General features: G+C 35.7%; 2 protein-coding genes across 2 annotated transcripts; both read left to right on the forward strand.

Annotated features, from left to right (window-relative positions):
* On the forward strand, positions 1 to 13,858 carry LOC125869183 (uncharacterized). Its single transcript, XM_049549745.1, has 9 exons — positions 1 to 429; positions 848 to 964; positions 2,349 to 2,431; positions 4,504 to 4,964; positions 6,029 to 6,204; positions 7,680 to 7,765; positions 8,761 to 8,894; positions 11,895 to 12,197; positions 13,519 to 13,858. The coding sequence occupies exons 1-9, from the start codon at positions 85 to 87 to the stop codon at positions 13,698 to 13,700; spliced, it is 1,887 nt and encodes a 628-aa protein (XP_049405702.1). The 5' UTR covers positions 1 to 84; the 3' UTR covers positions 13,701 to 13,858.
* Positions 13,859 to 18,489: 4,631 nt separating this feature from the next.
* Positions 18,490 to 21,662, forward strand: LOC125869176 (ras-related protein Rab11B). The gene is made up of 2 exons (XM_049549738.1): positions 18,490 to 18,910; positions 21,021 to 21,662. The coding sequence occupies exons 1-2, from the start codon at positions 18,687 to 18,689 to the stop codon at positions 21,448 to 21,450; spliced, it is 654 nt and encodes a 217-aa protein (XP_049405695.1). The 5' UTR covers positions 18,490 to 18,686; the 3' UTR covers positions 21,451 to 21,662.
* The last annotated feature ends 310 nt before the right edge of the window (positions 21,663 to 21,972 follow it).

A 21,972-nucleotide genomic window follows, 5' to 3' on the forward strand; every position in this document is an offset into this window, starting at 1 on the left:
CTCTCTCTAAAACCCCCAATTTCTTCTTCTTCTTAAACCCTGAAAAAATCGAAGTAAAGCTTTAACCTCCAAACAAAGCCATCAATGGATATTGAAGAAGATGCATCAATGGCCCGAAAATCCCGTCCCAGGAAACGTAATAAGCCCGAAGACGATTATGATTGTGGAATTAGCCCATCCGCTGAAGCTAGAAGGATAAAGTCAGTCATATTAGCAAATACTAAACCAAGTTTTTGTCTAAAACGGGGAATCGGGAGTTTACACAAAGATCGTCGGAGTTTACAGTCTGAACATCGGGGAAGACTTCGACATATGCTGAAAAAATTGATGCGGCAACATAAATATGCTGAGGCTAGTGGTGTATTGAGTGTTCTTCTTAAAGGAACAACAAAAGAAGCAGCCGTATTCAAAAGTCGCACAAAGTTTATGGTACTAATCTATTCAATTTAATCTAATTACTTCATTTTATTTTTGTACTTCGTGTTTCTAGCTTAATTTGATCACTCAAATTTCACCTCAATTGGCAAATTGCACATCTAGAGAGCTCACTTTGGGTTCAGCTAGCAACTAAACACTCCAATTTGTCTCTATTGTGTCTCATGGACACACTAACCTGATGTGTAACATAAATTCTGGTAGTGCGTAGATGATCATGTTGTTATTGGAGTGTTCATAATGACACCGAGTAGACGAGTTAAGGTGTCTAGATGTGGCTACTCGAAGTTGGATTGTTTACTTGGCAGTTGTGCCCAAATTTGAGAGTCTGTTTATGTATTATGGCTTGTTTTTCTAAAAAAGTTTTATCCAACAAGAATAGTCATTTTTGACATGATTTCTAACGTTTTAGGCAGCTTTGGAGCTCATTGAGCATATAAAAGGTGACACTATCAGTTCAATGAGGATACGAAATATTTATGAACTTTGGATGAAGAAGCTTGGACCTATGAAAAACTGGCCCCTGAAGGTAACAATTTAAAAATATATAAAGTATTTGCTTACATGTTTGTTCATTAGTTCTGTATATCTCCAAGTTGCTCTTTTCAAGTTTTCTGTAACATTTACTATTTTCCTGCAAAGTACCTTTTATATGCAATATATTACTAGTAAATTTAAGTCTTTATTAGCCCAAAAGAAGTTCTAAAGAACAAGATCTTCTTTTCGTGGAAATACTAAGGGGTCGTTTGGTGTGAAGGATAATACCAAATAGTCCTGGGATTAAATTATAGTGCCACTTAATTTGTTGTTTGGCTGGCAAGTTCGGGATAACTTATCCGGGGATTAATAATTAGTACCGGGATAAGTTATCCTCCCTTGGGTGGTATAGTAATCCTGGGATAACTTATCCCGCGATAAAATAAGAAATGACAAAAATATCTCTCTAAACCTTTTTTATACATCGCTTTTTACATTCATGAAGGGCATTTTTGTAAACAAATAAATTGTTCCAAACGCTCAATAAAAAATAATCTTATCATAGCTTATCCCATCATAACTAATCTCATCATAATTTATCCCATCATAACTAATCCCATCATAACTTGAATTCAAACCAAACGACTCCTAAGTTTATTGACTATTGTTGTTGTTGTTCATTAGCTTTTTTTTTTTTTGATAATGTGTTATTCATTAGCTTTGTACTTCTCCATGGTGCTTTTTTTCAAGTGTTCCCTATAACATTTACTATTTCCTTGTCAGGTACCTTTTATATGCACTGTATTAGTATATTTACTTTCAGTAACCCATAAATAGTTCTAAAGAACAAAATTTCCTTTTCCTTGAGATGCTAAGATTATTGACTTATTATTTTTGTTGTTAGATCGCAACATCAAACAGAAAGTCTGATTTTTCTACATATTTTAGGAATATGTAGTTCAAGGCAGTTAAAATACTAGTGACATAAATATATGGCCTCCGAAACAACATTTGATGAAGATGCGAGATATTGTATAGTTAAGAAAGCCTTGGAGCTTTACCTCATCAAAAAAAAAAAACCTTGGAGCTTTTCAGGACGCTGAGGGAAAAATTGCCATTGATTATCATGTTTATAAATGGATTTATGTCTTTGTATTATGTAGTGTAACTAAGTAAGTCACAAGGTTCTACTGATAATGAAGTTTGAGATTGAATTTGTATATCTGATGTTATTTGAACTGCAATTTTGAGGAGTTGGATTAATTGTCACAAATTTGATGCTAAAGTTAGTATTCATTGATGTTTGGTACTCACTGCGTTTGTAAGTGATAGTGGTAAATCGGTGATGTCAGCATGATTTTGTGTTCCAAACTTTATGAAAGAGATAATCGGTTTCACCTTTGTGGTAGCTCATTGTGAAGTTTGAATTGTGGCAGGACCGTTTTGCTGTTCATTTGGAAAACATCCTTTTCTGTCTCAAACGCGGTAACACACAGGATGCACATCAGGGTGCCTTATCGTAAGTTCTTGGCATTTAATGATTAATGATTTATCTTTCTCATGTAGGTTGGCGAAAATCAATTGCCAATTAATGGAAGAAAGTTTTATTTACTTTTTGCGAAAAGAACTGAAGCTATAAAAAAGGGTCCAGAGCGGTAATCTTTTTTATTGTGCTAAGTCCGACACTTTCTAATGGTGTCAATATTGTTAACTAAAGTATTGTACTGTTACCTGCAAAGTAAAGTGACATTTTCTTGGAGAGAGACTCCTAATTAACAATCAGAATAATAAATCTGTTTGCAACTTTGTTTAAGAAGCTGCAACACTATTTGCTTATTGGTGTGATTTTCGTAAACTAAATCCTTACAGTAGTGTGGTTAGCACTGCAAAGGAGCTGGATCTTTTAATATTTTGTGGTGCATAATGTCATCAAAAGAGTAAGAGAATAATCCTGCCTGCACTCCACCCCCAGTTGTCACAGTTTATTGAAAAATAAGAACTCACCTTCTCATAAAGAGTAGAATAGTGGAGAACAAGGGTGACACATGGGCAGGCCAGAATAATCCAATTAGTAGAAGTATCTACTATGTCGCATGAAATAAGATGACTGTTTATGCGTTCAGGGTGCATCAAACTTGTTCCAGATTTTAGGATGACACCAATTATCATAATCGTATAAACTAAATGGTTTCTATAGAGTGGTGGTTAAACCGACCTTGTTGTAGGGGGTAGAGTGTTAGCCAGTCAAGAACGTCCATGTTCAAAGATGAATGTAGCAGAGATGATGATGCTCAGATGGATGTGTGGACCACTAGGAGAGATGTGATTAGGAACAAAGTTATAGGGGGCAAGGTGGAAGTGGTCGTTGCCCCCGTGGCAGACAGGTTGTGGGAGGCAAGACTAAGATGGTTTGGGCATGTGAAGAGGAAGTGTGTGGATGTGCCAGTGAGAATGTGTGAGAGGTTGGTGGTAACATGAGTCAAGGTAGGAAGAGGTTGCGGTAACGGGAGTCGAGAGAGGTAGAGGTAGACCGAAGAGAAACCTGAGGGAGGTGATTATACAGGAGCACAACTACAGCTTACTGTGGATATGATCCTAGATAGGAAGGTGGGGAGGTCGGGGATTAGGTTAGTAGGTAGCCGAGTGTTACCGCACGTTGTTTCTTTTTCTTCTATAACATCAACAACGACAATATACCTAGTGTAATCCACAAGTGGTTGGGGAGAGTAAGATGTACGCATACCTTACCTCACCACATCCTATCCTCTCCAAATTGCACTTTGGCATTACACTATGTATGTTGTTGTTGTTGTATATAAACCAGATGGTGTTTCTTTGGGGGCTGGGGTTGATAATTGCTACTCTTGGAATTAGTAAACTGAATTTTAACCGTAGATACAAGGTAGAGGTAAAGTCTGCTTACATCCTACCCTCCCCAATTCCCATTTGTGGGATTACTCTGGGTATGTTGTTGTTGTTGCTGCGTATAAACTAGATGGTGTTTCTTCAGGGACGGGGGTTGATAATTGCTACTCTTGAAATTTGTAAAATGATACTTGCTTGATTTTTGAAAATGGTTGGCCTGACAAATGTGGTTTGGATTGCCTAGCCATTACACTTCGGAAGATACAACCTATGCTTGTTATATATTTCATCTGGATTTAGATGAATCAGAAATTTGCCTTTGCGAAACTTGGTGGATATGTTAATCTTAAATGTGTCCATGACAGGCTGATCAGGCAAAATTGAGAAATATCACGTTCTTCTGTTTATCCGAATGTCCAACTTTAAACCAAGTAAATATGAGTTGCATAATGATAATCCTCTCTGTGCTGTTATCAATGTTTAGTATAAAAATTTATTGGACAAAATTGTAGGCAATGATAATCAGTCAAATTTTGGTGGCAAAACTGGCTATGCAAAATCTTCTCTTTTAGGATGAATGCTCTATTGGAATGTAATTCTAGTATAACATTTTTATATAACAACAACACACCCAGTGAAAACACACATGTGAGGTCTGGGGTAGCATTTTTGTATATGAAATTCCAAAGGCTTAATGTTACCTCCCCTGGCTGTGATTTGTATCAGGCTCATGCAGCAACGTGGTTTTGGTAGTGATCCAGTCTCTAATTTAGTTGTGGGCTTAGCCTTTTATCAGTTATGGTATTCTACTATCCCAAAGGAGTTGCAGTTGCAAGAGTTGGACAGATTTGATAGCACGGTGCAGTCAGAGACCTTTGAGGACAGATTATTTATGTCCATTTTAAATTCAGAGGGGCATGATGCTGTTGAAGGCCAAGAGACTAATTCTCCATTCCATTGTGATTCAAACACCTCTATTAGGAACGATAAAGATATCTTGGGAGTTGATGCCATTCAACAGAGAGAAGTCGCCATGGTCAATGATGATAATGTGCCGGGAGAAACACAAAATGACAATTTTCAGCCACAAGACTTTTACTTGAGTTCTGCTGAAAGAAGTGATCATGAAGGTTCTTCTATGGATCAGAGTGGTGATGTTCCCTATCATTCCATATTCTGCAATCGTGGTGAGTGTTACTCATGGCTTAAAGATTTGTCTATGTTGCTGTATAGTCATATATGAATTCAAACGAGTAGCAAATTTTGCTTTTACTTGCAGAAAACCCTAGAGCCTGGTTTATGGCAATTGGATTTGGACTTGAGGTACAATAAGTAGTATGGGCTGAAAAAACAAGTTCACTTCTCTTTTTCCCTTCTCTCTTATGAAGGGGTCAGACGACCCTTTCTCTCCTTGTCTTAATTGAAGTTGGGGCTATTGGTGACTGAATATTGTTGATTTCAAGAATGAATATGTTCTTATATCATTTGAATAATTACCTTTAGTTTGTACTGGTCATTCTATAATATGAATTTAGCCTCTAATTTTGCTTTGGGTTTAGGTAAGTTACAAGTATTAGCATAGGGTATACTTTAGCCAAAAAAAAAAGTTACATATAATTGCATAGGCATGTAGTTATAGCACGTATTGTCTGGGACTTCTTTGGGCAATTTAAAATGAATGGCACTAGCATTCTTCCAAGAACTCTCCAGATGAGTGGGAGGAGCAGCAGCTGGCTAATGGCAATAGCAGCCAAGCATCCCCTCATTTTGGTTTGTTGCAAAATCATACCTGCAAGGAACATGGGAAAAACGTGTGGACTTCTTAAATTTTTAATACTTTTAATGGTGGAAAAATGGGCCTGGAGTATATGCTTCAGTTTTTTGAAGGGATGATGTGAAGATGAGGAAGTTACTACTTTAGGAGAGAGAACGTCCTCTTGGAATATTCTCAAAAGGATGAAAAGGCAGTTGACATGAGGTGTATAGAATATTGAATTTCTAAGCCCTTCAATCCTTGTGAAGGTGGGTATTGTGCATTCAACTAGGTTCCGGTTTTGTTGAGGTCCAATTGAGATACATTATGTCCTTTATTTTTGGATAATTGTGGTATCTGGGCCAGCTTACGCGTAACTCGACTAATTCCACAAAATAACTGCCACCTCCCAGCTCCCAACAATAATATAATATACGTCATGTTCTTCATGCTGATTAGATTTAATCATGATATATTTCTTACTCTATTCAAATGTAGGTCTTCCACTGTGGTTATTGCCTTTACAATTGCCTTCCTCAAATGAAAATTTAGAGGATGATCTCAATAGGCATCGGACCCTGCGTAATGACCACTATAAGAATGCAATAAAGTATTTACGGCATGCTCTGCATTCGAGTCCACCAGTGCTCGAGGCTTTTCATCCTTTAATACAGGTAATTGCTTATGTCCAAGAAAGAATTCACACAGAATTTTTCAAATTGTATTTAGAACTGCTTTTTGTAGATGTGCTAGGAAGTTCATGCATGCTCACATTATCCCCAGCTCTTGAAAGAGGACTCCGTAACCTCATATTGGTTGGTTACATGTATCTGTTTGTGTATCTCTATTTTCTGCATGCTGATCGTTGTGTTAGCTTCATCAGATAAAACCAATAGAGGAGAACTCCTTTTTGTGAGAAACCTAGCCCTAGGGCTCATAATGAGTCAAGTTGTTGAACACAGCTTGAGCTCGAAATTAAGCTGGTATATTAAACGCACCACCTCAAATTAGTTTCATCTCAAGTTGTTTGTGTTCAAGAATGTTAAAAATTCTAATATTTATGAATGCTTTGTAAATATATACTTCAAGAATATCTTTGCAAATATTCCATCTTATTTATTCTATATGCGGAGGCGGACCTACGTTGGATCTTGTGGGTACTCAAGCACCCATTACTTCCAAGTTGGGATCTAGATACTCTATTTACATTGACAATTTGTAGAAAAGGTTAAACTTCATCAGTTAGCATCGACAGACTCAAAATGTCATTGGGTGCTTCAGTTGAATGGCGGGTGAAATGTTGACCAAATCCTCCGCGATACAACTTCGATTCTCATTTTCTACAATTTTTTCTTATTCTGATGATGTTCATTGTCTTTTTCCTTTTATTTTCTTCTCATTTTTTTTCTGAAACTGGTAATGCTGTTATTTCTTATTCGTCTTCCTTTCCTTTTTACTCTCTTTTTGCCATTTTTACTTTCCATCCATTTTCCAGACAATACATTCTCTTCCAGAACAAAGAACTCTAGTTCTTTTTACTTCCCCTCCTAATAAAAACTTCATCTTCCTCCAAAACAGAAGGAATTCTTTTTTTGTTCTCACTTATAAAAGCTCTTACTTTGATGTTCATTTTCTATTTCCGTTTATTTTCTTATTTGTTTACATTTCCTTTTATTCTGCCTTTTCCATTTGTACTTTCTATCCATTCTCCAGGACACCCTTACAATTTTCTTTTTCTCATGACTTTTCAGATTAGCATCTTATGTAACTTTTTTTGTTTATTAATTTTGTAATTAAAATCAAAATATTCAATATAAGGCTAATCTCACACTGAATATTTTTGGAAATAAATCTAGTAAGCAATGGATGCTATTATTCATTGTTTGAATAATATGAAAAGCGTCTGGAATAATTGTGAATAGAATGACAATTTTAAATGAATATTTATCTTGTTAAATAATTTTACCTTCAATATTCAAATAGTTGTGCACTTATATTTGTTGGTTGTAGCAACTGTATGTTAATTGTAATGGAGCACCCATTACTTCAAAATCATAGGCCCGCCATTGATTCTATCAGGTGTTGAGTGATATATTTAAGTTAATATATAATATGCTTTTCATGTACTTGAAAGTTAATATCTTAGCAGATGCTGCTGCTCGGGGATCAGGTAAAGGAGGCTCTTGATGAGGTGGAAAAATTTACTCCATACTCCAACACATCATTTCAGTTGAGGTAGCTGTTTCTTCCTTATGAAAAAAGTTGAATATAAACCTAAGAGATAATAACCATGATGAGTTTTGAACTTCTCTGATAAAACAGTGTTGGTTACTAGTATATCAAGATTTTTGATGTGAAGGGAATGATCAAAGATTGAAGTGACAGACTGCTTATAGATGTTGCCACTTAAACTTTTCTTCACTATTTACTAGCGATCTTTTATGGAATGATAACCTTCTAGTTTCTCTTAACTAACGCTAATATCTATATCTATCAAGTGAAGCTCCAATTCTTAAATCAAGATGCATTTGACACAGTATTTACATGAAAAGATATGATTCCAATGCTAACTTTATCTGTATCAATATCAAGCCCCCAATTCTTAAAAGAATTTAACTGGAAATTCGTGTATTGATCATTTGTGACAGATCTCTGTCCTGGTAACACTTTCAATGGTTATGTTCAAAAGGTCGGTATGCCTTATGTTTAGTTCTTTTTTATCTAAGTTGCCCGGACTCGAGTGTGGGTGTCTGATACGGGTGTGGATCTAGAGGTCATATCCTTTATGATCTAAATTTTAAGATTCGAGGGTACGAATCCAGGTAGGTATACGGGTGTGAGGATTCGGTTAAAAATAATTTAAATATCTAAAATTAGAGTTATATTCTAAATTATGAGACATTATGTGGAAAGCTTACAAGGTATTCCGAGCAGAATCTCAAAAAGGAGATAAAAAGGAAAGGACTGACATAGAAATTTCTGTATACAAGCTATATTCCATTTTCTTCAATTCCACCTTAGTGTTTGTTTTGATAACATAAATCATAGGTATCTATCCAAAATTTACAAGAGATTGTTCAGTAACATATGACAATTTTCCGTAATGAGTTTCTTGGCATGTCATTAGTTGAGTGCTTGCTGTACAACCGATCATTATTTCTTTTTCTCCGGTCTTACTCACTACGTCTAATTTCTTCTGGTTTCTTTGTTCTTTATCATGTGGCATGCAGGTTGAAAGCTACTATCTTGGAGCATTTTGACAGCAGTAACTATGTCAAACTTTCAGCAATCCATGAGGAAAATTTGGAGAAGGATCCTACATGTAGCCACTCATTGGGGAGACTCATCAGCTTGCATAGAAGGGGTACATCCTAACCTGAAAAATCATTTTATTCACTTCATCCTAAAGAGATGAGAGAGACAAAATCTTAGTACTTCCTCAAGGCTTGCATCACTCCGAAGTATTGCCTTAAGGACATGCAAGAAATAATGTTCAATAATTGGCTTAAACAAAACTATCTAATTTGTCAAGAAATGAATCTTGTCTAATTCAACTCCAAAAGCGAGCTCTTGATTCATGAGGTGGCCATTTTAGGAAAAAGCAACCCATTATCTCAACCAATGGGGACCACTTGAACATAACCTCACACATCCAAGCTTGGACATTTGGAGCGTTATGTGGGCTCAATATTGGATAAACCATGAATAAGGATGAACTTGATCTTGATATTGAACCTTGGACGTAAATCTACCCCAAAAGCTAAATCATGAAATGTGAAGTGTCCAAGACTGTATAAGGAGACAACACAACCCATTCCTCCCTAACCAATGTGGACGCATAACCTTCTAAAATTTTAAATTACTACAACATACCCAGGGAAATCCCAACAAGTGGGGTTTGGAGATGGTAGAGTGTACGTAGACCTTATCACTACCTCATGGAGATAGAGAGGTTGTTTCCGAAAGACCCTCGGCTCAAGTCTATCAAATCCAAGTAGAGGGAGAAGAATACAATGAAGAAAGCATAGTCATTAATAAGAAAAGTAGTGTCAAGTCTACAAGAAAGGAATACTACCAAACATCAAAATAGTGTGATAATCGAAAACACAATAAATCACATGTGGCAAGAACTATAATACGAAGTTGTGCCATGTCCAACCTAATCACCTTTCCCAGTATTTCTTCAGCCTACCTCTACACCTGCGCGTACCCTCTACAACTAGCCCCTCGCACCTCCTTATTGGGGGAATCAACACACTTCCTCTGCACATGCTCAAACCATCTCAATCTTGCTTCCCTCATCTTGTCCGCCACAGAAGCCACTCCCACCTTCTATCAGATAACCTCATTCATAATCTTATCGCTTCTAGTATGCCCGCACATCCATCTCAACATCCGCATCTTAGTAACATGCATCTTCTGCACATCTGAGTTCTTGCTCGGGATTTCCATTTAGATACCTCAATTAATGACATGGCTTCTGTCGAACACCTGATGTTTATGAAAACTACAAAGATATAGTACCATGGCCTAACTCAACCCCAAAAGCTAGCTCATTTGGGAGAGGTTTGTCCAAGTCAATATAAGGAGACCAATTTCTCATCCCTCTACCGATGTGGGACTTCTTAACACTCATCCGCACGCCCAGACCCCACCTGGAGCGTGGACACTTATAAATGGGGGCCCAACATCGGTGAACAACAAATTGGGATGGGTCTAGTGGCTCTGATACCATGTTAAATTAGGTCTTAGGTCTAACTCACACCCCAAAAGCTAGCTCGAAAGGAGGATGATTGCCCAGGCCTTATAAGAAATGTTAAATTAGGTCTTGGGCCTAACTTACACCCCAAAAGCTAGCTCGAAGGGAGGAGGATTGCCCAAGTCTTATAAGGAGTCCACTCATTTCATTAACCACCAATGTGAGACTTCTGTCATTCTTTAACACCCCACCTCATGTCCAATGCTTAGCATTTGGTTCATGGGCAATTTTTTATTTTGGGGGCCCCAACATTAGGTGAGATGGATCCTGCTCTGATACCATGAAAAGATATAGTACCTGGGCCTAACTCAACCCCAAAAACTAGCTCAGTAGGGGGAGGTTTGTCCAAGTCCATCCAAGGAGTTCAATTTCTCATCTCTCTACCGATGTGGGACTTCTTAAGACTATGCCTATTAAGCACAATGCCTTGACATGGCACAATGTGTATTTCACAGTTTTTTTCAGCCCGTTAAATGCCTTCAAATGGCTCATTTAGTTTTGTTTTTTCATTCCTTTTTTTGTTGCTCTTCTAGTTTTTCCTCTCTTTCTCAAGACTTTTTCTTGTCTTTTTGGATTATTGGTCTTTCTTTTCCCTTTTTTGAGGGGCTCAAAAAGCTTTTTACTTTTTCTTTTGATTATTTGTGATCAAAATCAAAGTGTCTTTGTTTTATTGCTGTATCTTCCAAAGGCTCTTGCTCAGACGGGATTGGGGGTGGCAAATGTAGCAGCCTTGCCTCCTCATTGGAGATGTTGGGTCCAAGATTCGATCCCTGGTCAACCATATAAATAGGAGCTATTGCTACAAGGTTGCCTTCACAGTCCAAACTCTTAAGACAAAGCAAATCAGGAAATTTGAAGTTAGAGGCAATGTGCTCGGCTTATTGATGTACCCCCTGGAGAACTGAACAATCTGCATTGGAATTACAAAAAAGCAAAAATATGTATATACCAGTGAGTTCCAGATCTCAAAATAGAAGGAAACTAGCTTAGCTTATTTACTGAAAATTCTTAGGACCTATGCTTGCAAGATACTACCCTAGTTTTAGATTTGTTGATTTTGGGAGATGCAACAACATACCCAGCATAGTCCCACGGAGTGGAGTCTAGGGAGGGTGAGGTGTACGCAAACCTTACCCCTTTCCTTGAGAGAGTAGAGAAGTTGTTTCCAATAGACCCTCGGCTCGAGAACAGGCTTGAAAGATGAGCAAGTGTAAAAAAGCAATGATGAAAATAATGAAGAAAGAAAAGTACTGACAATAAAATAGTATAGATAGCCAAAATAAATGAAACAACAATTGTAATAAAATTGAAGGATAAGATAATGCCAACAGAAAAATAATAATACTAGTAAGAAAACAGTCTAGAATCCCCAAATGATACCTTATTTTTGCAATTAATGCATTAATCATTGTATATTGAGTTTTTTTTTTCCGGGTTTTCCTTGGCCTTGGTTTATATTAACATCAGGAGATTATAGCACTGAAAAGAAAGTCCCATTTTGTTGGACTGCCCCAAATGATACCTTAGTTTTGCAATTGATGCATTATGCATTGTATATTGAGTTTTTTTCTGTTTTTCGTCGGGCTTGGTTTATATCATCATCAGGAGAGTGTAGCACTGAAAAGCTGATGGAAATGATAGCTTTGCATTTGGATGCTACTTATGCAAAATGTGACACATGGAAGGAGTTGGCTTGTTGTTTCCTGAGGTTTTCTCAATGTGAAGAAGATTGCATGTCTGTGTGCTCCAACGGTGAAGATAGTGAGAAGCAAAAATTCTCAAAATGGAATAGTCAGATTCCAAAAATATTTAGCGATTATGAGTCTAGCAAGTCATGGAGGCTCCGTTGCAGATGGTGGCTGACTCGTCACTTCAGCCAGAATATACTCACTTCAGATATTGCTTCAGGTACAACTTCATTCCTTTCTTTTTAGCATGCAACTAAGTTCACTTGTTTACCACAACAAAGGTCCAAATACTAAATACTAAAGCTTTGTGGGCTTGATCTTGGTTTGAGGTGATTAAGGTTTGTATATTAGCTGTTTGGTTTGATCCCCCACCACATCTTACCCCATAACGTTTGATGTGTAGCAGTTTTATTGTGTTTGTTTATGCTCAACTTTCTAGCAGGAAAATAATCTGTTCACAAATTTCTGAAGAACCTGATCCACCTTGAATTATATTTGCCTTGAAACAGTTGTGTGGAAAACTGCATGGATCCTAACAAAGAACTGTTTGCTGATCCAGCTTCTAAGTTTTTCTAGTTTCTTAAAACTAATATATATGATGCAAAAGTCAAGAATTGGCTTTAATAGTTAGTACTAGTATAGATGTACAAGAGTTAAAATTCAATTATTAAAAAAATCATGTGGTTCCAAGACATAATACTGCATTGTTAATTGTGTCAGGTCTTAGACAAATTAGAAACCGACTTTGATTGATATTAGGTTCTTGTTTTCTCCGTTTTCTTGCATATCTATGGATGGATGCCTTTGGCAAGATGCCTGCATCCAAGGCCCCAAATATGGGTGTGGGCCATTTTGAGGGGGTGAAAAAACATCCTTGTTCTCTGAGTCTTAACACTTGTAGAAGTTCAGTTTTCTCTTGCCCGTACCATGTGATCGGGAGGTCATGAGTTTGAGTTGTGGAAACAGCATCTTGCAGAAATGCAGAGTAAGACTGTGTATAATAGATCCTTGTGATCCATCCCTTCCCCTGACCCCGCACGTAGCGGGAGCTTAGTTCACCGGGTTGCCTTCTTTAAGTTCAGTTTTCCACCTGTGATGACCAAACTCTCTCTTGTATATATTATTAGATTAGAAATGCCACATGCAGCAGGGATATCTCCAACTTCACCCAGGCTAACATTTGGTTTCCTCTGCCTCTTGCAATTAATTTTGAGTCTAGTTAAATTTACAAGTTAGACAGAAGAAGACAGAATGCCAAAAGATAACAATTTTTACACCAATCCTTACAAAATGAGAAATTTCAAAGCAACCTACTGAACAAACCCAGTATTTCAGGGGAAAAAAGAATCTAAGCTATCAAAGCACCACAACAGATCCGTTATTTTTTAAAAAAACGGGTCTGTTGTGGTGTTTATAACTGTTGTTCGTCATCTTAGATGCTCTTTTTTAGGTATTGCTATTATATATAGGAGTATTATTCAATCTTTGTATTCCAGCAAAGGTTTTACATTTTAATACTCTGATTTGCCTGTTGATGGCAGGTGACTGGGAACTGCTGACTTACAAGGCCGCCGTGGCATGTTACCTTTATGGGCGAGAATTTAAGTATGTTGTGAAAGCTAGGGAGTGTTTAGAAGGAGAGCCAATTAACAAGAATTTGTATTCCATATTGCGCATGCATGCCAACAGTTGTACTGGATTTTACTTCAACTTAAAGAAATAAGGGGTCGTTTGGTTTGACTACAAGTTATGCTAGGATTAGTTATGCTGAGATAAGTTATACTAGGATTAATTTTTGTTGCTTGTTTGGTTTGTCATATTCAAACTTAGGGCCCGTTTGGCCATAGATTTCCCAAGTAAAATTTGGGGAAAAATTTGGCAAATAGTGTTTGTCCATATAGTTTGCCATTATTTGGCAAATAACCCAAATTACCAAATACTAGAAAAAACTAGTATTTGGGCCAAATCTCATTATTTGGGAACTTTTAATAATTCAAATTCTACACCAAACTTTTATCTTTTACAAGAATACCCTCTATAGTAGTTGTTTGCGTTGTTTTATATAATTTTTTATGTAAACATCAAAATAGTGATGAAATATTCAGTGAATATGAAAGTGATGATATGGTTATTGATGAAAATGATGAACAATCGGAATAGGGTAACAAAGTCACGTGCTATGTTATACAAACCTATGGTTATTTTTGATAGTTTTTCAAAACTTATGAGTACAAATCATTTTCCCCAAATACTATGGCCAAACACATGGTGAAATTTCACCCAAATTTTCATCTAAATAATATTTGCCAACAACTATCTGGAAATCTATGGCCAAATGCTAGCTTATATTCATGGCATAATTTCTAAGAATAAGTTGTTTGTTTACAAAAACACCCTTCACCTTATTTAGATTTTTTGTTTTTTACATTTTCTATGTAAGTTTTAGTTATTCGTTCTTATAAATTAAAATTTTCATCTTATTTAGCTTAAATATTTTTGGGTGTGCATTTTCATGATTGTGCCGTGTGATTTTAAAATTATAATTTCATCTTATTTAACTTAAAAAAAAAACTTTCATCTTGTTTAGCTTAAAAATATTTTCCATCTTATTTAGCTTAAAAATAAGATGGTAGAGTATCCATCTTATATTCACTGTCAACTAGTATCACAATTGCCGTTGCCACCATTTCTGGTTGCCGGCAACTTCTATTATCAATCACCTCCATCACTGTCACCAACTACCGTCAACATTATCCATCAACCATCACAAATTACACAATGGTCAACCAACATTGCCGAATATGAACACAAATCATCTCCACCATTATAACTATCACCAATTGATATCACCACTAATTGCCACAATCGTGCTAATAATTACAACATCAACCATCTCCACCTTCATAACTATCAATATATCTATTAGACATTCATTATCAAATAGCACCTCTTGATGAGAGATATGAACAAGAAGTTTCGAGAAAACTAGTGTTTTTTGAATTATATGAAGCCAATTGAATCTATGGGTATTAAGCTAGGGGAGTGAATGGGATTAGATACCCCAATAGTCCTAGTTGTAAACGATGGATACTAAGTGTTGTGTGTATCGACTCTATGAAGTCAAAGACTTCAACTGCTGCTTGACTGCTCGACTTGGCTATTGAGAAGTTCTTTACCTTTAGGCACCAGGAGTAGGTAAAAAAAGACGATTTTTTCTTCAACTGACACGAATTGAAGTGTTTTTCTTGCATATTCTTGATAAGCTAGTGTTTGTTCACTAGTGGACATAATCTATTCGATTATATCTTTAAATGGTTCCTTTTTTTAAATCAAATAATGATCTAATTACTATTTTACTTGAATTGTATATTCAATATGTTTAAAAATAAATGTATCCATATTCAAATGCTAAAAAATAAACAATCTTAATTATTCAATATTACACATCTAAATACAACAGGTTAATTATTCGGCGAAATGGTCTGGTGGACCCTTATACTTGTATGTGTTTGTATTGTGAACCCTTCTACTTACTCATTTGTCATCTAAACCCCTGAACTCATCAAAACGCAATAATTTAAACACGTTTTTTACCACTTAACTGTGTGTGTATCACAAACGCCTGCCACGTAATTTTAAAAATAATTATAAAATGACACGTATGATTATAAAATGACACATGTATATATGGTCACTCGATGTCACTTTTCCTTTTATTATATTTGATTAATATACATAAACTTTCTCTTTCCAATTTTTATTTCTATTTGCCATTGCCATCTGCATCTCCATCTCCATCCCCACAATCTCATTTCAACTTTTTCTTATCTTCCTTACCCTTTTCCTTTTTCCAACCTCTTCTACTCTTTCCATTGAAGTAAAAAATGTTGGCACGGTTTGGGTTATGTTGGATTGGGGTTTTGGTGGTGACCGGTGGCGCTAAGGAAAAGTGGGGGTCTATTGGGTGGTTGGATTGTTTCTAGTTGTTCACAACTAGCGGCGTTGTGAAAGTCGAGACTTATTGGAGGAGTTAGTTTGGGGTTTTTTTTGTTGTTGTTGTTGTTGTTGTTGTTGTTGTTGGTTCTCATTTATAGTTGTTGGTTGAAGCTTGTCGGAAATGGTGAGAACGAAGGTAGTTTGGTCGGAGAAGGTGAGGAGGACGAGAAGAAGGCAATAAGTTTGGGTTTGGTTTCGAACTGAAACAAGGGGTCAATGTCAAAAATTATTTGAGTTTTTTTGTTTGATTTTCAACTTATCTAGGTAGGTTTTCCAATTTATTTTCAAATTTATTTGTTGTTTAGTTTGGATTTGATCTCTATTTGTGTCTTTGTTTGGTTTTAGGGTTTTAATCAATTACATTGACTTTGTTGAAATTCTTTGGGGATTTTGCATTTTTGTGCCTAATGTTAGTGTAAGATATTTCGGTAGTAGTGTTATGCCTTCCATGGTGTTTTTCATAGAAAAAGAGAGCCGTATAATAACAAGAAACGATAGAGAAGAAATTTTTGGGAAAAAGATCGGAAAAGAGGCCAAGAAAACCTCAATTTTTGTCCAACAATGGTGTTAGATGCAAATAGAAAGATGATGGCTTTACAAAGCCCTAATGTGACTGTCAGACCCTTTTCCAAGGGTCTCACGCTCCTAATAGGTGTGTGTCACACGCTCTTTAGTAGTAACTGCCACATAGGATGCCAAGTCAAAAAATGTGTTTAAAATATTGCGTTTTGATGAGTTCAGAGGTTCAGATGACAAATGAGTAAGTAGAAGGGTTCACAATACAAACACATACAAGTACAAGGGTCCACCAGACCATTTCGCCTAATTATTCAAATTTAAATGTCTTAATCGTAAAAAAAATTGGAGCTTAAGTTCACATGACTAATAGTTTAATACAATAAAGTTGGGGTGGGGAAAAAGTATTCATAAGGATGTGATTGAATTTCCAAAGACAAGGGGGCCTTTGCACCCACATGTTCACTAACTACCGATGTTGCACCTTAATTAATGTATACCCGCCGACCTTAAGTCAAACCCCAAACAAGCCCTTAAATTCTCTTTAAATGTCATGTTTATTTGTTTATATATATAGATATAAAATAAAAGGTGTAATTATATGTTTGAGTATTCTTTTATTTTTATTAAAAAGTAAATATAAGAAAATAATATTCTTTTAAAAAATAAATTTTAATGTGCGAGAAATATACGAGTATACAAGAATTATGAAAAATGAAAAAAAGAAAAGATTTATTTTTTCTCAATTAAATTTAATGTCATGTTGACCAAATAAACACGTCAAACTATATAATTACACCCTAATTTCCAATTGCAAAATGGCCTTTCAAACATACCCATAATACTTGACATTAATTTGTGCGTTTGGTATGATGGGAAATTTTTTTTTCGGTTATTAATAAATATTTTCAAAATATAAAATGAGTTTCTTTAATTGGGTCAAAGTCTTTTTTCATTTATCATTACTTCAACCGACACATGCATAAATTATCACTCTTTAATGCTCAGTAGTAAAGTATTTCAATAGATCATAGGGCATAAAAAGTGGGTGATTCATTAAGAATCTGTAAATGTAGCTCATGTAGCTTAATTAATCCATACTAATTATTATATACATAAATTATTATTCACAATTTTTATATGAATATATTGTGTATAATAGATGAATCATTCAAATTCATCCTTGATAGTTTCAGGATTTTGGTCATGTATCTTTAAATGAACTTAGTTATTGTACCATTATTTATCTATTTATGCATTGCATGCTCATTTACATGTACATGATATATGAATACAGACATACATATAGAATATAGTAAGATTTTTTTTTCTTTTTACATTATTTATGTAGTTTAATTAGTTATAATAAGTTGCTTACTTTTTTTCTATTACCACCAACTCATATTTAGTATAGTCATTTACATGCAATTAGCTTCTTAACAGTTTGATTATGTAAATATTTTGCATTGTGAATAAAATACTCTTTTACAATTATTTGAATTATATGCACTGTTGTTTTTTTTAAAAAGAAAAGTTGTGCTAATTCTTGATTTGCTACTGCATGTGCTCAAAACTTATTTTGCTATTTGTGTATGTGCCTATGTGACTTTAATGCACTACTCCAAATTACATATAATTATTTTTGAGATTATACCTTTCTACTTACTTATTAAATATATTAAAAAATAAATAAAATCCCCATTTATTTCCAATAAAGAACATTTTAAGTATTAACCAAATCCACCAAGAGTCAAGACTCATATGTGACCATCTCCCATTTTCACTGCTGTAAAAGCTTTCTTGAACTCAACAGGACTTCGCAACAACAATAGTGATAGAGTCAAAAATTTTCACTAAGATTTAAAATTCGGAGAAATAGACATACGAGTTAATTGAAACAGGCTCGACATCTACTATATACATTAAAAATTATACTAATCAGATATAAATAATATAATTCTTTAGCGAAAACAACCATGAGATAACTCCACCCTTGAACAACATAACAGGGTAAATTTCAGAAATGTAAGATAACAGGATCTACGCAGATTTTATCATTACCTCGTCTTCGTCAAATGAACCCTTTATTGCCACCTACCTCTTTTTAGCAGTAGTAGCAGCAACAACTTTTTTTCCTTAGAACTCTCAACTATTCCCTTAAGTAAACCAAATAGTTAATTTGTTGAATTAATCGCAGATGGCAGGTGGATATAGAGCTGAGGATGATTACGATTATCTGTTCAAGTTGGTGCTAATTGGAGATTCTGGTGTCGGAAAATCCAATCTCCTTTCTCGATTCTCCAGAAACGAGTTCAATCTTGAATCAAAGTCTACTATTGGCGTTGAATTCGCTACCCGTAGCATTAAGGTAGATGATAAGATCGTCAAGGCCCAGATTTGGGATACTGCTGGACAAGAAAGGTGTTTTTTTTTCTCTTTACTTCTACATTTTGAGCTAATTGGATTGAATTTTGTTTGATCTGGCAATCCCATACTCTTGAAACTTGTGTATAAGTTGCTAATTTAACTTTCTAAAGTGGGGTTTGTTTCAATTTTTGCTAGAATCTGATAATTAATGAGTTAATAAACTTGCCCCCAAAAAAAAGTTTTGATTTTTTTGAGTTTTTTGGCAAGATTTGAAAAGGATTGGTAGTTTCATAGCTAAGGGATGAAGTTCCCTAATTCAGTTACAGATATGTAAAAGCTAGAAGGCGTGTGTTACTTAGTATGCTATGTTGCCATCTAGATTTTCTGTATGTGGTACTTTGTTTTTGTGAGCTGAGGGTATATTGGAAACAGACTCTCTACTTCAAAGTAGTGGTAAGGTGTGTGTACATTTTATCCGCTCAGACCGCACTTTTGTGGGATTACACTTGGAATGTTGTTGTGGTGGTTGGTGTTGTGGTACTTTGTTTATGTGTGTATATATCTATCTCTTACGTGTCTCTCTACCTCACAAAGGTAGGGATAAGGTTTGTGAACATCATACCCTCCCCAAGACTCCATGAGTGGGATTACATTCGGTATGTTTTTGTTTTTGTATATATAAGGAGGATGTGAAGGATATGATTGCTCTGTCTTGCTTGGTATTGTAGAGATGCTTTTGATTGTTAGCTAGCAAGTATAACACTTAGTAGTGACGGATTTTTCCTATGGTTCAATGCCTCCCATTAGTGTCTTTTAGGCAACGAGCAAGTGTAGTTGTGGATCAAGTTGTCAATGGTAGACCTGAATTTACTTCTAACTTCTTCTAAAAGGTGATTTCTTCTTGTTTTTCTTCGAGAGTTGTAAATTAGAGGTGAGAACAAATGACATCTGCACGTTAAACTTCCATAGGTGTGATGGTTCATTGCCCCGGCCCAAAGTACGATTAATCTGGCATGGACTACATGAGCCCCTAATAGTTTACCGGATAAATTGAGTTGCCGGGCATTCCTAGTCATTCATAAATCTTTGAGGTTTAAGGCTTCAAATATGGATATCATATAATTAAAGAAAAGGAAAGAAATGGTACAAGAACGGATAACTAAGGAGTGGAGCAAATGTGGTCCCTAGGGCTTTGGCTAGTGGTAAGAGGGCAGTGCATTGTGTGTGGGTTAGGGGTAGGTCAAAGGTTCGAAGCCTACTGCAGTCAAAAGTGCAGTACACTGTATTCAATTGGAAAAGGGTAGAGAGGTGGGTCCATTATCCACCGAGTTTCAAGCGGTGCACCACTAGCCCTCGTGGATTCCTCGCTTATAATAATAAGGAACAAAATTTGGCTTGTTGACAATGTTATATTTAATTATGGACTTGTGCATGTATGGTAGTACTAGTCTATTAATTATCTCCTAGCTAACATCATCTCATTTAAGTACTAATTGACTTTTGCTAGAAACTTACTTTTTCAGGTGAGACTAGAGGGCTTTTTTAAAGAATGGGTACTATTTTCCATTACTTATCAAAAAGAAAAAGGAAAATGTCGTGCACTGAATTAATCACGACATTTTTAAAGAATGGGTACTATTTTCCATTAATTAAATGTCATACACTTAATTAATCACGACATTTGACTGTCATCTACTTCATCAGCTTAAGTGTCAGAAATAATCCCCTTATAATGCCATTTTAAGTGGTGGTTCTGTTGCAAATTTCGGACTAGACGCTAGAGTATAGATGCGTATACATGGATGAAAGATGAGCTTCGCTCATGTACTCGAAATAGTTAACTGCCATCCTAAGAGAAAGAGAATGGGTGTTTATCTTGAAAAATGAACTTATCGCTCTGGTTCTCGTTGGCTAGTTTTATATTTCTTGCTTTCCTCCTTTGCCGTTTTATTGCTTAACCTGCGACTTTCTTCTGCCAGCTAGCCTAATTCACGATAAGTTCATTTTCGGTTTTGATTTTTGATTTCAAGTGTGGAACTTATGTTTGAGCTCTGTTAAGTCTTTCTTTTTTAAATCTTTTCTGTTCTACTTTGGCACGGTAAGATTGGCACCTTATTAGAAGGAGATACTAATTAAAACTTCCATTTCCCATGTTGGACAACAGGTACCGTGCAATTACAAGTGCATACTACAGAGGGGCTGTCGGTGCATTGGTTGTGTACGATATCACTCGACATGTCACATTTGAAAATGTTGAGAGATGGTTAAAAGAACTTCGAGACCATACCGACCAAAATATAGTCATAATGCTCGTTGGGAACAAGGCCGACTTACGTCACTTGCGTGCTGTTTCAACAGAGGACGCCAAGGCCTTTGCTGAAAGAGAGAGTACCTTCTATATGGAGACTTCAGCACTTGAATCCTTGAATGTTGAGAATGCGTTTACAGAAGTATTGACCGAGATATACAGGGTGGTCTGTCGGAAAGCACTCGAAGTTGGGGACGATCCTACTGCATTGCCAAAGGGGCAGACTATAAATGTTGGCAAGGATGATGTTTCAGCCGTGAAAAAAGTTGGTTGCTGCTCTGTCTAAGCTAAAAAAAATCAAGAAATCAGTGAAGTTAAGCTTTCAAATGGCTTCTCCTATAGTTGCATTGAGTATTCTCAGTTTTGAATATCTTAGGAAATATTCCTCCTCTGTATTGTTTCATTAACTTACCTTTAGTTTGTACCCTATTTTGCTAGTCTTTTGACTCTTTGAAAAGATTTTTACTATTATTTATATACTTTTACATTATATTTTTATTTGGTATGTTTATGGCATGAGATGAGTTTAAATGGAGAAACATGATTTATATATAATCTTCACAACTTGTTTGAAACTGAAGCTTAGTTATTATGTTTGACATGTAGAAGAGCAAGTGGTTTTGGGTTTTTTCTGAAGAATAATGTCTCTTAGGATTGTTAATTAGTTGCCATTTTATCTTATGCACTTTTTGTTTTAATTTGTTTGTTTTACTTTACTTTTAAGTCTATTTTTAAAAAAATATTTGTTTTCTTTTTCTATGACACCTCTTTAATTTCACTTTTACATGAGAGTCTTCTTTAGTTTTTT

The sequence above is a fragment of the Solanum stenotomum genome, chromosome 6 (genome assembly GCF_019186545.1).
Source record: "Solanum stenotomum isolate F172 chromosome 6, ASM1918654v1, whole genome shotgun sequence".
In the NCBI taxonomy this organism is placed as follows: Eukaryota; Viridiplantae; Streptophyta; class Magnoliopsida; order Solanales; family Solanaceae; genus Solanum; species Solanum stenotomum.

Bases quoted from the DNA above. Each gene is read 5' to 3' on its own strand.
- LOC125869183 (XM_049549745.1), top strand. From the start codon at position 85: ATGGATATTGAAGAAGATGCATCAATGGCCCGAAAATCCCGTCCCAGG. The intron at 430-847 runs GTACTAATCTAT...CTAACGTTTTAG, and splicing joins AAAGTCGCACAAAGTTTATG to GCAGCTTTGGAGCTCATTGA. The intron at 7,766-8,760 runs GTAGCTGTTTCT...TGTGGCATGCAG, and splicing joins AACACATCATTTCAGTTGAG to GTTGAAAGCTACTATCTTGG.
- LOC125869176 (XM_049549738.1), top strand. From the start codon at position 18,687: ATGGCAGGTGGATATAGAGCTGAGGATGATTACGATTATCTGTTCAAG. The intron at 18,911-21,020 runs GTGTTTTTTTTT...GTTGGACAACAG, and splicing joins GATACTGCTGGACAAGAAAG to GTACCGTGCAATTACAAGTG.